At 33.7% G+C, this 14,103-nt stretch overlaps 1 protein-coding gene and 1 long non-coding RNA gene across 2 annotated transcripts; one reads left to right on the top strand and one right to left on the bottom strand.

Annotated features, from left to right (window-relative positions):
- Positions 1-864: 864 nt before the first annotated feature.
- LOC8289455 (DNA polymerase alpha catalytic subunit) lies at positions 865-11,998 on the top strand. Its single transcript, XM_002523563.3, has 30 exons — positions 865-2,280; positions 2,402-2,572; positions 2,720-2,803; positions 2,940-3,014; positions 3,226-3,290; positions 3,836-3,926; positions 4,007-4,195; positions 4,854-5,017; positions 5,115-5,229; positions 5,649-5,828; positions 5,931-6,044; positions 6,581-6,700; positions 6,794-7,120; positions 7,211-7,303; positions 7,542-7,660; positions 7,770-7,842; positions 7,964-8,020; positions 8,163-8,255; positions 8,403-8,525; positions 8,601-8,698; positions 8,811-8,856; positions 9,239-9,352; positions 9,470-9,553; positions 9,673-9,876; positions 9,964-10,040; positions 10,279-10,498; positions 10,809-10,862; positions 10,949-11,068; positions 11,176-11,250; positions 11,756-11,998. Exons 1-30 carry the CDS (start codon positions 1,192-1,194, stop codon positions 11,900-11,902), a joined length of 4,581 nt encoding a protein of 1,526 aa, XP_002523609.1. The 5' UTR covers positions 865-1,191; the 3' UTR covers positions 11,903-11,998.
- On the bottom strand, positions 10,077-10,954 carry LOC125370742. Its single transcript, XR_007216838.1, has 2 exons — positions 10,722-10,954; positions 10,077-10,644 (listed from the first exon to the last, which is right to left on the bottom strand). It is a non-coding gene; the product is annotated as an uncharacterized LOC125370742 (long non-coding RNA).
- Positions 11,999-14,103: the final 2,105 nt, after the last annotated feature.

Genomic DNA, 14,103 nt, shown 5'->3' on the forward strand with positions numbered 1-14,103 from the left:
TTATTAAAAAAATTGAAAGAAATGATATAATTTTGCAAGAAATAATTAAATAAATTTGTTAAAAGTTCGAACAATTAAAAATTAATTAGTTATTAAGCCTAGTTAATATAAGTTGAACTTTAATTTCATTCTTTATTGTGATGAACTGAACATAATCTTACATCTATTTTTGAAAGAAAAAGAAGTGATATGATATATCAAAATTTTTAAATATAGAAACAAATATTGAAATATAATTAAAACACAAATTCAATTTAAATTAAGATAAACTTAACAGTAATTAAACATAAACTCATAAAACTTAAATAGAATTTCAACTCAACATAAATTAAAGAAAAAATTTAATGGAAATAAATTTAGTAGAAATCAAACATAAATCTTACTAAATAAAAATAAAACCTAAACATAAATTTTATTGAAACAAAATAGAAACCACTATCAAACCAACACAAACTTAATATAATCTAAAATAATTCAAAAGAAACTTTACTGAAACAAAATAAAATATAAATCAACATAAATAAATATAAACCAACGTATTTTATAATATATTATTTTTGCGGATGTAGCATATTTTCTTAAAAATATTGATAACAACATATTATTATAATATTTTATATATTTAGAGTTTTCTTATAAATTTTTTTATGAATTTCTCATAAATATCTTTTTTATTATGTAAACTTTTTCTGTTCAGTGTGATTGTGTCTTCAATTTTTTTTTTTGTTGTTGTTATTCCGACTGTTGTTTAGTTTTTTTTGATTATTTATTAAAATATAACTAAAAAAATAAAAAAGTAACAAAAACTGTAATTTTAAAAATAGTATTTTTGATATTTAAATATGGTAAAAATAAAAAAATAAAAAATACTGTAAATTTGATAAAAATAAAAATTAATAATATTTTTATTATTTTTTCTAAAATTTTTTGAACTGAAATTAGTCTTAACAAATTGGCCCTGCATCAACTGGGCTTGAGCCTCACTGATGAAAAGAAAAGAAACTTTTCCACCCCGGAAGTTTAGCGACCACGCTGAGTCAAGCCAGGCCTCACAGTCCATAGAGACCCGTTGGCGCCTAAATCCTGTCATTTTCTAAATCTTCCCGCCAGTTCCAACATCCAAAAAAGTAAAGAAAAAAAAAAATCACTGCAAAACCCTAATCACTCAATTCAGAATCAGAGAGAGCAAAAATGGAGAACGATGAGCCAGTTACGGCAGCTAGACGCCGTACCAGAGGGCCAGAAGCAACAGCACGAGCATCAGCCTTAGAACGACTCAAAGCGCTACGTCAAGGAGGCCGGAGATCAGAAAATGGTGCTGGATATGACATCAAAATGGAAACTCCAATCTTCGACACAGTCTCCGAGGACGATTACGATAAACTCGTTGCACAACGTCGTTTGGAGGCTCAAGGCTTCATTGTCGACGATGACGGTCTAGGTTACGGCGATGAAGGCGAAGAAGAGGACTGGTCTCAGGCTGGGTTACCTCCATCTTCAGATGAATCTGACGGAGGAGAGACAAATAATAAGAACAGATCTAAAAGAAAAAAGACGGAAAAGAAAGAGAAAGGCAAAAGTAAAGTAATAAAGAAAGTTAACAGTTCGCTATCAGCGGCGGCTGCTGCGCTTATGGGAAAACAAAGGATATCGTCGATGTTTACATCGACAGTGTTTAAAAATAGAGATAAGAATTTAGATTGTGAGAATATTGTTGATGACGTTATTGCAGAGTTTGCTCCTGACGAAAACGACAGAGAAAGGCGCAGGAGAGTTCAATTACCTGTTAAGATTGAGGGTGATGTTGTCAATTTGACGGTTAATGGCGGTTTAGGCAGGGGTGTCATGAATGATTGTGATAACGTGGTTAAATTAGGACAAAATTGTAGTGTTGATGAGAGAGAAGGGATGGTTATGGAAGCTAAAGAGGTGGAAAAAGGAGTGGATTATGATGAGAAGAGGGAGATTTTAGCTGAAGTTAAAGAAACGGCGGTGGTGGTGAAGGAGGAGACTGAGAGTGAGAGGGGGCGTGTGCTTAATGCAAAGATTAGTATTGAGGAGAAGGATCCTGCTTTTAGTGCAATGGCTGATTGGCAAGCAGTGAGAAGTGGTGGAAATGGAAGTGTTGCGGGTGTTACTGAGGAGGTTAAGAGCGGGGTCGTTTGTGACGAGCAATCTGAGTTTGAGCTTGAGGCTGATGGTTCGTTGCCTTTTTATATAATTGATGCTCACGAAGAGATTTTTGGTGCTAATATGGGTACCCTCTATCTCTTTGGGAAGGTAATGCATTGCGATTGGTGGTAAATTATATTGTGCCATTGCCATTGATAAAGTTGATCTACTTACTGAACTTGCTATTATTATAAGTAGTAACCCTGTTGATATCTGATGTTGCATTTAGGTGAAAGCAGGAAATACATATCACAGTTGCTGTATGGTTGTAAAGAACATGCAGAGATGTGTTTATGCTATTCCAAATGGTTCCATTTTTCATACGGAGGACATGATCAGGCTGGAAAAAGATGTTGAAGAGTCACGGATTTCGCCTGCTGAGTTCCGTAAAAAGCTGCAAGTACATAAACATATACACACGTATTTATTTCTTATTAATGCGAAATCCCTTCTTCTTCTTCTTCTTCTTCTTCTTCTGGCAGTGCTCCTATTTTCTGTTTTCATTCTCCAGCTGTTGCTAATGATAATTTGCCTTTTTCTTTTTCAGGATGTGGCATACGAGCTAAAAAATGAAATAGCAAACCAATTCTTATCTCTCAATGTTTCAAGTTTTAGCATGACTCCTGTTAAGGTTTGCAAATTCAGTCATTCGTTTGTCTCAGAAAGTGCATATTAAAGACATATATGGTTGTATATCTTTTATACATTTATTTTTTTGTCCCATATCATTTTGGTTTACTTGTTTCATTATATAAATTATCCTACAGAGGAAATATGCATTTGAGCGACAAGACATACCTGTTGGGGAGAATTATGCACTTAAGATCAACTACTCATTCAAGGTACGCTGACAAGTTTGTTAAAAACAGTAAACCAGTATCAAATTCCGAGTTCAGTTTTTTAGATGCCAACATTATAGACCATTGCGTTTCATCAATTCCTATCCTTGAAGCTTCTTGAATCCATTTAGCCACATTATGCATTTTTTTTTGCTATCAAGAAATATCATATTTCATTTTATATGAATTAGTCAGTTGGTTTCTATCTCCACAGGAGCCTCCACTTCCAGCAGATCTGAAAGGGGAAACCTTCTCTGCACTGCTTGGAACTCATTGCAGGTATGCAGTTGGAGTTAATTGCCAAGATTCAGGCACATGGGTGCATTTTTTATTCCAACTATACACTATTTTCAGTCTTTGACTAACTTAGTCACGCCTGTGAAAAGTGGATATTACAGAAATGCCTAATATTGCTTTGGGGAACTTGAGGATGAGCATTCATTATTTTTGCATGGATGTTACCTTGTCAAAATGTACTACGGAGTGTTGGGTTTTTGCCATTTATCTGCTGCCTGGTTTTTCTTGGCCTAGCCTTCTCTATTGCCCATTGTCAGAAACTAAATAGTGACGGTTTTATCTGGAAAAATTAGTCTAGCTAATATCCTAGTTCAAAAAGTTCTTGAGAAGATAAGTGTTTCAGTACTGTATTAGTTGTTAGAATTGCCTTCATGTCCACTAAGAATGCTAAAATCAAACCCATAAACTTCTAGTTTTTTCTTTGATGTTGGTTTTTGCTAACTTCTTAATATGCTTATGGACATTGTAACCAATTGATTTCCTTGTCTGGGAGAAAGAGTTGCAATAACCATTATTGTTGTGTGCAGTGCTTTAGAGCTTTTTCTTGTCAAAAGGAAAGTGAAGGGACCATCATGGCTCTCAGTTTCTAAGTTCTCAACATGTCCAGCTTCACAGAGAGTGAGATTTTCATCTTAGCACCTTTTTGTCATTCTGGTTAACATCTTTGTAAGGTTCCAACTTTAACTGTCATTGTGCAGGTGAGCTGGTGCAAGTTTGAGATCACTGCTGACTCACCAAAAGACATACGAGTTTCGTCTTCCTCAAAGAACACAATAGAGATTCCTCCAGTGGTTGTTACAGCAATAAATTTGAAGACCATCATAAACGAAAAGCAGAATGTGAATGAAATAGTCTCTGCATCCCTCATTTGTTGTCACAAGGCTAAGGTTTGCTTGCAGCCTTTGTTAGTCTTGCTGCTTTTGGTTTGATTACAGGGCATTCTTGTTAAGAGACTTCTTAAGTTTTCGTTTGCACTTATGCATGTAACTTTCGTGCTAAATAATTATTGGACAATATTTCATCGGGTAGAATGTTATGAGGATTCGTTCTTGATTTATGGAGCTAAGTTGGCATGGTTAGCAAAATTTAGGGGTAATTTCCGGTAGGAATCATGGGTTTGAAATCCATGCCCTTCATCCAAAAGCACACAAACATTGAGAACAAAAACTGGTTTAGTTAATTGTTGATTTAGATATATCTATGTCTTCTAGAAAATAAACACACAAACAGACAATTGCTTCTTTTGGCCTTGGGTGGTATCATGTGCCTGGCTGGGTAAGTATTATAAGGTTGTTCATGCACTTTAAATGACACCATACTTTTGAAAGAAATATGATATCATATGGGGGTTCTTCATCTGTACAATTGTTTAACTTTATTCTGAGTCATATCTTTTGTGTTAGAGTTCTTTGACAGTATTAGTCTTCAGAGTGAGTTAATGCTATTAGCCTGTTACTGCTGCTAAACTTGAAAGTATTTATAAAATAAGCTGATAAAATGTTTTATTGTCCTGAGATAAGTTTCTTGTGCTGCTTTACTTTTCAGATTGACACACCAATGTTGGCCTCAGAATGGAAAAAACCTGGTATGCTGAGCCATTTTACTGTTGTCCGAAAGCTTGATGGGGGAATATTCCCAATGGGGTTCTCCAAAGAGGTGACTGAAAGGAATACACAGGCAGGATCAAATGTTCTAGGCATTGAAAGCAGGTAAGTTTTTCTTTTTTAATTTTTTTATGCTTAGTTACATTCTCCTTGATACGCTTAGTTCCTAATGTTTTAAGTATTTTTCAACATTGTGCTGCAGTGAAAGAGCTTTGTTGAATCGTCTGATGATTGCATTAAACAAATTGGATAGTGATGTTCTTGTTGGGCATAATATATCTGGCTTTGACCTGGATGTTCTACTCCACAGATCCCAGGTGGGTTAATCCTTGCAGGCTATTTGTCATTTTAATAATTTGTTAACGTGCTCTTGTATTTGCATCTTAAGAGAACACACATGAAACTAAACTTATAATTTGCAATGAGTTCCTATTGATTCATTAATAATCTAGTGTATGTAAAATGTATGACTTTGACTTGCTCTTAATTAAAGGATGAGTCTACATTGTCATTAATATTTTCTTAAATTTTTTTCTATCGGGCTCATTTTCATGTTTTAGAATTTGGTAGGTGCTCTTTGTCATTCTCTCAGATGCCACTGGCACTTTCAACTCTGCTATGTGTATTTGCCCATCTTTTTATTCTTCAACATGCAATTTTATGCTGCTTTGCCCATAGATGTGCATTTTATGTGCTGTCCTTGTCCCTGAAATGCCTTTATATTACTTTAATGTAGGCTTGTCGTGTGCCAAGCAGCATGTGGTCCAAAATTGGTCGTCTTAAGCGTTCTATAATGCCTAAGCTTACAAAAGGAAATACTATGTTTGGATCTGGAGCAAGTCCAGGGATCATGTCTTGCATTGCTGGTCGCCTCTTATGTGATACATATTTGTGCTCCCGGGACTTGTTAAAAGAGGTATAAAGCTGTGTCTGTATATTGTGCCATAGAAGGTACTTTGTAATGCTGCTAAGATGATGTTTAGCATATGTAAGTAGTATGTCACTGCGGTTTTTCCAGGTTAGTTATTCTCTGACAGAACTAGCAAGAACTCGCCTAAACAAAGATCGGAAGGAGGTTACACCACATGATATTCCCAGAATGTTCCAGTCATCGAAATCGCTTATTGAATTGGTAGGTTCTGATGTCAATTGCAGTTACTTGTTTTAATTGTAATATTTGGTGATTATCTACAAGGAGTATTGTTTGAATATCTTACAATTTTTCATTTGAAAATTATTGGGTTATATGAATTACTATATGGTCTGAGTATCTGTTAAGATGCTACCAATCTCCTATTATTTAACCTTGTTTGGGATCTGCTAGTCGGGCCAAGCTAAAACAGGGTTACAATAGGTGGATCCGATAATGATACCCCAACTATACTGGGTTAAAAATTATGAAGGGTCCATCTTGCTCCATTGTCAATGTGTTGTGGCTGGCATTTCATATTTCTGCAATTTACCTCATAATCCACATGTCAGCTCTATTTAAGATATGAAAATTATTTGATTTTCTTTTTTGTTGTTTTCTGGCTTAGCCACTATTTTAATATATTCAGTTTGATTAATTCAATTGACCAAAAAAAAAAAGTGATGAAAATTATAGCTGTCCTTTATATCCTTGACGTGTTATGGTTCTCATGGTGATGGTGCTTATGATACACTCAGATTGAATTTGGAGAGACAGATGCATGGTTATCTATGGAACTCATGTTTCATTTGAGTGTTCTTCCTCTCACACGTCAGCTGACTAATATTAGTGGTAATCTCTGGGGAAAAACTCTCCAAGTGAGTTCTTGTCATACATTTTCCTTCCCCTACACAAATTATCCAAAATTTACCTACATTAACAAGTTTATTGCAATCAAATATGATTTTCAGGGTGCTAGGGCACAGAGAGTGGAGTATCTTCTACTGCATGCATTTCATGCAAAGAAGTATATTGTACCTGACAAGAATTCCTTTCATCTAAAAAAGGAGACAAAAATGACAAAGCGGAGAATACATAATGGCGTTGAAGAAAAAAATGCTGAAGAGTTGGATACTGATCATGCCAATTTTGATAATGACAGTCCAGAGAATGACCGTGGAAAAGGGAAAAAAGGCCCTGCTTATGTAGGCGGTCTAGTTTTGGAGCCCAAAAAGGGTCTATATGACAAATATGTATTGCTTCTGGACTTCAATAGTCTTTATCCTTCTATTATTCAGGTGATAACACTCTCCTCCTTTCTTTTTCACTTGTTTTAAACTGCTGATTTTCGCATCTACATGAGTATTAACGCTGAACTGCTTTGACAGGAGTATAATATTTGCTTCACAACAGTTGAAAAATCTACAGATGGATTGGTCCCTCGTTTACCTTCTATCAAAACAACTGGAGTTCTACCAGAGGTCATTATAAATTCATAATGATATTTTACTGTTTGCTATTTATTTTTGCATACTGGAAATTTTAATTATCAGAAAGATTTTTTGAGTTCATAATCTGTATCTTTTCCCCTACTCCCCAACAAAAATTAAAAAATTTCACCCACAAGAAATATTTGACACATAAAGTTGTTTAGACTGATTATTTGTTCCCTTTAGCAAATATTAGTTGTAGCTAATTTGTTTTATTATTATTTGATAGTTGCTGAAAAATCTGGTCGAGAGGAGGAGAATGGTCAAATCATGGATGAAGAATGCATCTGGTCTCAAGGTCCAGCAGCTTGACATTCAGCAACAGGCATTAAAGCTCACTGCAAATAGGTTTGTGTCTTGTCCCATTAAATTTCTTAACTTCTCATTTACAAGGATTGTTGTTTGTCTGTAGATAGTCATGCTTTCTTACATGGTGCATTCTGAAATTGTGGTATAGTATGTATGGATGCCTTGGATTTTCAAATTCAAGATTTTATGCAAAGCCTCTTGCAGAGCTTATTACTCTACAGGTAAAATATGTGCTGCTTTTGCTGAAATTCTGGAGAATTACTTGCTCACTGAGTATGAAGGAACTGGCTACAATACCAAATATCTTAGAAGCACTCAGCAAGTTGTATGATTGTTGTGCAGGGGCGGGAGATTCTGCAGAGTACTGTGGATCTTGTTCAAAATAATTTGAACTTGGAGGTAAGTCCTTTGACGAAATAATAGGTATAGATGTCTTACAATTTCAGTCTGTTACTCAGCTCATGTTACAGTCTGTCTATCACTCAGCAATTTATGTCTGTATGTAAATTTGTATTTAGTTCATGAAGAACACAATATGCAGGTCATATATGGCGATACAGATTCAATCATGATTTATAGTGGTTTAGAAGATATCACAAAAGCAAAAGCTATTGCAGGGAAAGTCATCCAGGAGGTAAGTTTGCATCATATCCATGGAATGATCTATTGGATGTTGGTGGAAATATCAATCAGTATAATGCAATGAATTGTCTTTGCATTAGGAAAAGTTTATTATGTAATTTTCTTTGTATTATATGCAACTTCCTGTGTCTGTATCCAGGTTAACAAGAAGTACAGGTGTTTGGAAATTGATCTTGATGGCTTGTACAAGAGAATGTTGCTTCTGAAGAAGAAAAAATATGCAGCTGTCAAACTTCAGTTCAAAGATGGTACACCATATGAGGTACTAGTAGGAAAGTTGTCAAATTTTGGCTATCTTAATTTTGAGAAAGTTAGTGGAGTAACTTTGTTGGTGCAGGTCATTGAACGTAAAGGTCTTGACATGGTTCGCCGTGACTGGAGCTTGCTATCAAAGGAATTAGGAGATTTCTGCCTTGCTCAAATCTTGTCTGGGGGGTATGTTGTGCTTCCACCAATATCTATAGCCATTTTGACTTTGCATCTATGCAAAATCATGAAAAAACATTTTGGAGTGCTTTTGTGATGTCTTTGGCTCTTGTTGTCACAGATCATGTGAGGATGTAGTTGAATCAATACATAACTCCCTTATGAAGGTAATAAAATCATCGTTATTATTAAATTATTTAATTGTTGGTATCCTTGTTCTTATGTTGGAGAAGTGATGCATGATATGAAGAAATTTTTCTGAGCTTATATGGGTTCAATTTTCATTTGATTATTGCTGACCAACTAGGGAGGACATTTCTGAGTTTTTAAAAGGGATGGCCTCTGCTCTGGTATTTTTATTAACAACTTCTTTGAGATATAAAGGTTCCTTCTTAGATTGCGTTGAAATATGTGATACATTTAGCTAAATGGTGACCTCTTCCTTCTTTTATAGTAATTTAGTGTATTTATGCTTTTCAGATTTTACATTTGCTCACTTTCTTCTTTGAAGAGCTTAACTAATTATTAATAGTTGGACGTATTTAACAGGTACAGGAGGAAATGAGGAATGGACAAGTAGCACTTGAGAAGTACATTATTACAAAGACATTAACTAAACCACCTGAAGCCTACCCTGATGCCAAAAATCAACCTCATGTTATGGTGAGTGGAAAATGAGATTAAAAATTTATTGTTATCTCTGCTCATAATTTTATGATTTATTCTACCGTTTGTCCAAGTAATTGCTTAAGCTGCTAGTTCTGTGTTGCTATTTTCTAGGTAGCACTAAGATTGAAGCAGAGTGGCTATACTACTGGTTGCTCTGTTGGTGATACAGTACCATATATTATTTGCTGTGAGCAGGTACAGGATTTTCTGATTTCTGTAAAATATTGAGTCAATATACCCAGAAGAAATGAGGTTTTTATAGTTTTGAAATTTGAAGATATACGTTCTTTATATTCACCCCCTTTCCTGAACAGGGTGCTACTCCTGGAAGTTCGTCAGGAATTGCTCAACGGGCTAGACATCCTGATGAATTGAAAAAAGATGATGGGAAATGGATGATTGACATAGATTACTACCTGTCACAGCAAATCCATCCTGTGGTATCACGTCTGTGTGCTTCAATTCAAGGAACAAGCCCGGAACGTTTGGCTGATTGTCTGGGCCTTGACTCATCCAAGGTAAATGCATCATCTGGATAAGTCCTCGGGTGGATCTGATATTCCCTTTTGTAAGCATGACCCTGCACTGTTTCAATGGTTTTTCAGTTTCAAATTAAATCAAGTGAAGCCATAAACAACGATCCTGCTAGCTCACTTTTGTTTGCTGTCAACGATGAGGAAAGGTAATCTTTTCTTTTTTCTTTTGTTTCTATAAGGCAATCATTATCCAATGCTGTTAGTATCTTTTGTGCTTAAATTCCATTCAAGAGTGTAAGGTTGTTAACAAGTTCTTAAAGAAATTGGTAATAAATTTGAGACACGGCAATTGGCATATTATATTCACGTCTGAAACTACAAAAGAAGTATGTATCTTTGTAACTTCCATTTTGTCAGTTTGATTTTTCTTGAATTGAATGGCAGATATAGGAGCTGTGAGCCATTGCTCTTGTCATGTCCCAGTTGCTCTGGTACTTTTGAATGTCCCGCTGTCTTCGGTTCCATTTGTACGTCAATCAGTGCGAACCCAACAAAACTGCAGGTAGAGGAATCTGTGTCTAATTTCTGGTGCAGGATGCGTTGCCCTAAATGCCCAGAAGAAGGTGATACCGGCAGAATATCTCCTGCAATGTTAGCAAACCAGGTAATAGACTGGGTTTCTGCATTATTTTTGTAGACTTCTCATCAGATTCTATAGACTTCTCAACAGTGTACAAAAAGCAAAAAGAAAAAAGAAATTGTAGTTGTATGATCTGATTCCAAGGCGCTTGCTCATAATTTTTGGATTACCTTCAAGTGAAGGAATAATGAAATTAGATATTTGATTATCAAGCTAAGATAGATAATGTTACCTATAATCTCGTTACCTTTTATTGTGTGCCTGGGGCTGATGCTGTGCTTTTGTTTTGGACTCCCAATTCTTTTTTGAGTTATATGAATGATGTCTATTTCAGGTAAAAAGGCAAGCGGAGGGGTTCGTTTCTATGTACTATAAAGGCTTAATGACGGTAATCACTAATAGCTTCTCTGTTATTGAGCACATTAACGGACTTGTTGGTACTGTTATCTCATAATCAGTTTCTTTTGGTTCCAGTGTGATGATGAAACTTGTAAGCATATTACCCGCAGCCTTAATCTACGGCTAATAGGCGATTCAGAAAGAGGAACAGTTTGTCCAAACTATCCTCGCTGCAATGGCCGTCTTGTGAGAAAGGTTTCCGTCCTGTACCCTAAACCTGTAGCATATATGTATATATATATATATCTTTTGCATTATTTTGGGTTACTAAGAAATTCTGCTACGAAATGTGGTCTTTACAGTACACTGAAGCAGAACTCTACAAGCAGCTTTCATTTTACTGCTATCTATTGGATACAGTCCGTTGCATGGAAAAGGTTATTTTTCATTCATATATATGCTGATTATAACATTTCCTACGGTGCTCTATACTTTAAAAAATATAATTTTTATAATAAAAAGTATTTTAAGAAATATTTATATATAAAGAATAGAACATTTTATTTAAATTCAATAGGTTTTTATTTTTTAATTTTATATTTTGTTTTTATTTTAATAAGTATTAATAATTTTAATTTTTTAATTTTTTTTAATTTTTACTAATAAAAAAATAAAAATTACAAATATTAATTAAATTAAATGCATAATAATTTATAGTACATTTATTAAATATAAAGTAGAGATTGAAGTTTGGCACTCCGAGTTAAATTGACTTTCTATTTTATATTTAATGAATAAAAAGTGAATTAGAATTTTATTTTATGATATAATTTTTTAAAATAAAGAGTTTGATATATATAAAAAGTATTATATCATCGGGGCAGAGTTTAAGATTGATTCAATTTGCGCACTATAAATTAATTTGGTGATTATTATGTGCAGATGGATGCCGGCACTAGAATATCACTAGAGAAGAAGATTACCAAGATACGGCCGATGGTTGATTTGGCAGTATCAACAGTGCAGAAGATCAGGGATCGGTGTGCTTATGGATGGGTACAGTTGAGCGACTTAAGTGTCACAGTTTGAGCTAAATGATGTAAATATCAGCCTAAAGCCAAGTGAGATTATTTTCGTAACTTAGCAAAATTGTGCATATATATAAAACTGATTATTTTTCGATTTCTTGCATGTGTATCGATATCAAATTTGTTCCTAGCATACTCGAAAATAATTCCACGTCTACAATCAGTCGTGTTTTAGTTGCATTGTTTTGCCCCGCATAATGTTTTGAGCTTCATTCTTTGTTCTCATGTTACCAGTCACCTCTTTTACTTGCATTAAAAGCATCCTCGAGAGCTCTTAAATTAAATTTTCTTTTTCTTCTTTTGTTGGAGTGTGGGTGCGAAAATTAATGTCAAAAAGACTTCTTAATTGTTCGTTTTTATTTAGAGGCACATTGTCTAAAAAGGAAAAAACATGATTTTAAAATTATATTCGGCCACTGATAGAGTCTCAAGGAATTTCTAAGGACGGACAGATTATCTTGTATTTTGTGTACGATTACGTCTCATGACTATTAGTATCTAATAATAGATTTAGTTTAGAGTGTGTTGAGTATGATCCTTATGAATAGTAAAATATTCTTTAAAGTTTTTATATAATTGTATATTTAAAGTTTGAATTCGAAATTTTGGTTAAGCCAAAAAAGATTCTTACCATTTCATTTATACACATTTAATTATTAGTCATTTTAAACTTAATACTATCTAACTTCTTCTTTATAGATTATAGTCAATAATTAAGAAGGAATAATTATATTTTTGATGTCTAAAACTTATTAAAAAATAAAAATCAAATGGTTGAACTTTTAAAATTAACAATTAAGTGTTGCGGCCTATAAAAAAATAACAAAATAGTATTCTTAGCAAGTTACATTATAAATACTAATGTGAATTCTTTTTTAATGTTAAATAAAATGAAAAATAAAAGACATGTAGTAAAAATGTGTTGTAAAATAATAAAGTGATAACCTCGTCCTTTATATATAAACATATTTTTATCAAGTCATTAGAATTTTATAGGGCAATAAATATTAAAATTCATGAATTAAAGATTAAGAATTAAGATTATTAAATTAAAAATTAATAGAGGTTAGAGAAAGATAGTTATATAAGATAAATTTATTTTAAGACTATATCACTAATTTATCTACTATAATTTTTGGCGTGTTTAATAATTTTAATTTTATCATCTATATCTATAAAATTTAAAAAAAAAACTTAAAAATTATCTATTAAAAATATTATTTTATTAATTTTTTTATAATCGTTAGTTTTAAAAATTTAACTACTCAATTATCATTTTTTAAGAAGTTGAAATATTAAAAATGTAATTATTCCAATTAAGAATCACAATGCGTGGAAGAATTACCAGCTCGATTCCTTAATGACGTGGCTTGTATTCATTGGGGAAGTTGACTGTTATTTGCCTTTCATTTACTCTTTGTCGTTTAGCTATAGTTAGTTACAATATTCCTTTTGTTGAGCTGTCATTCTCTATTAATATTGGCAGTTGCTCATGAGCGTGTCATGCATTAAGTATTGGATGAATTAATCATTAGCCTCTCCTCTTTTCTCTCAATATTCTCTCTTCTCTTTCACTTTTTTTGCCAATAATTTTACACGCATCATTTAGTATCAAAGCAGTTCTGATCCAATATCCACCATATTGAAAATACTAAAGCTTGGAAACAGAAAAAAATGGAGGAATCCATTAGAGCTATTTGCAGAGGAATTATACTGGAGAATAACAAACAACATGAGCAAACAATGAGGGAAATACTAAGGGAGGAATTACAAACTCTCATGAGTTCTATACAAACGAGGCAGGTTGCCTCTTCTACTAATAAACAAGCTGTAGATTCTCATAGTATTCCTATTGTTGATCTCATAGGAAGAACTGAATATGAAACTCAGAAAAGCAACCATTAGTTCACCAAATTCACCAAGATTGAGTTTTCCAGATTTATGGTGATGATTTGAAGAGCTGGTTATTCAAATGTGATCGGTTCTTTTCTACGGAGAGTACTCCTATAGAATCTAAAGTTAAGCTGACCTCTATTCATTTGGAGGGAAGAGCACTCCAATGACATCAATCATTCATCAAAAACTGTAGTAAGAATGAAGATCCACAATGGGAAGTTTACGTGGGAGATTTGAAGGCCAGATTTGGAGATATGGCGTATGAAGATCCAACGATAGATTTTAAAGGTTTAACTCAAGCAGGTA

This window comes from Ricinus communis, chromosome 7 (genome assembly GCF_019578655.1).
Source record: "Ricinus communis isolate WT05 ecotype wild-type chromosome 7, ASM1957865v1, whole genome shotgun sequence".
Classification (NCBI taxonomy): Eukaryota; Viridiplantae; Streptophyta; class Magnoliopsida; order Malpighiales; family Euphorbiaceae; genus Ricinus; species Ricinus communis.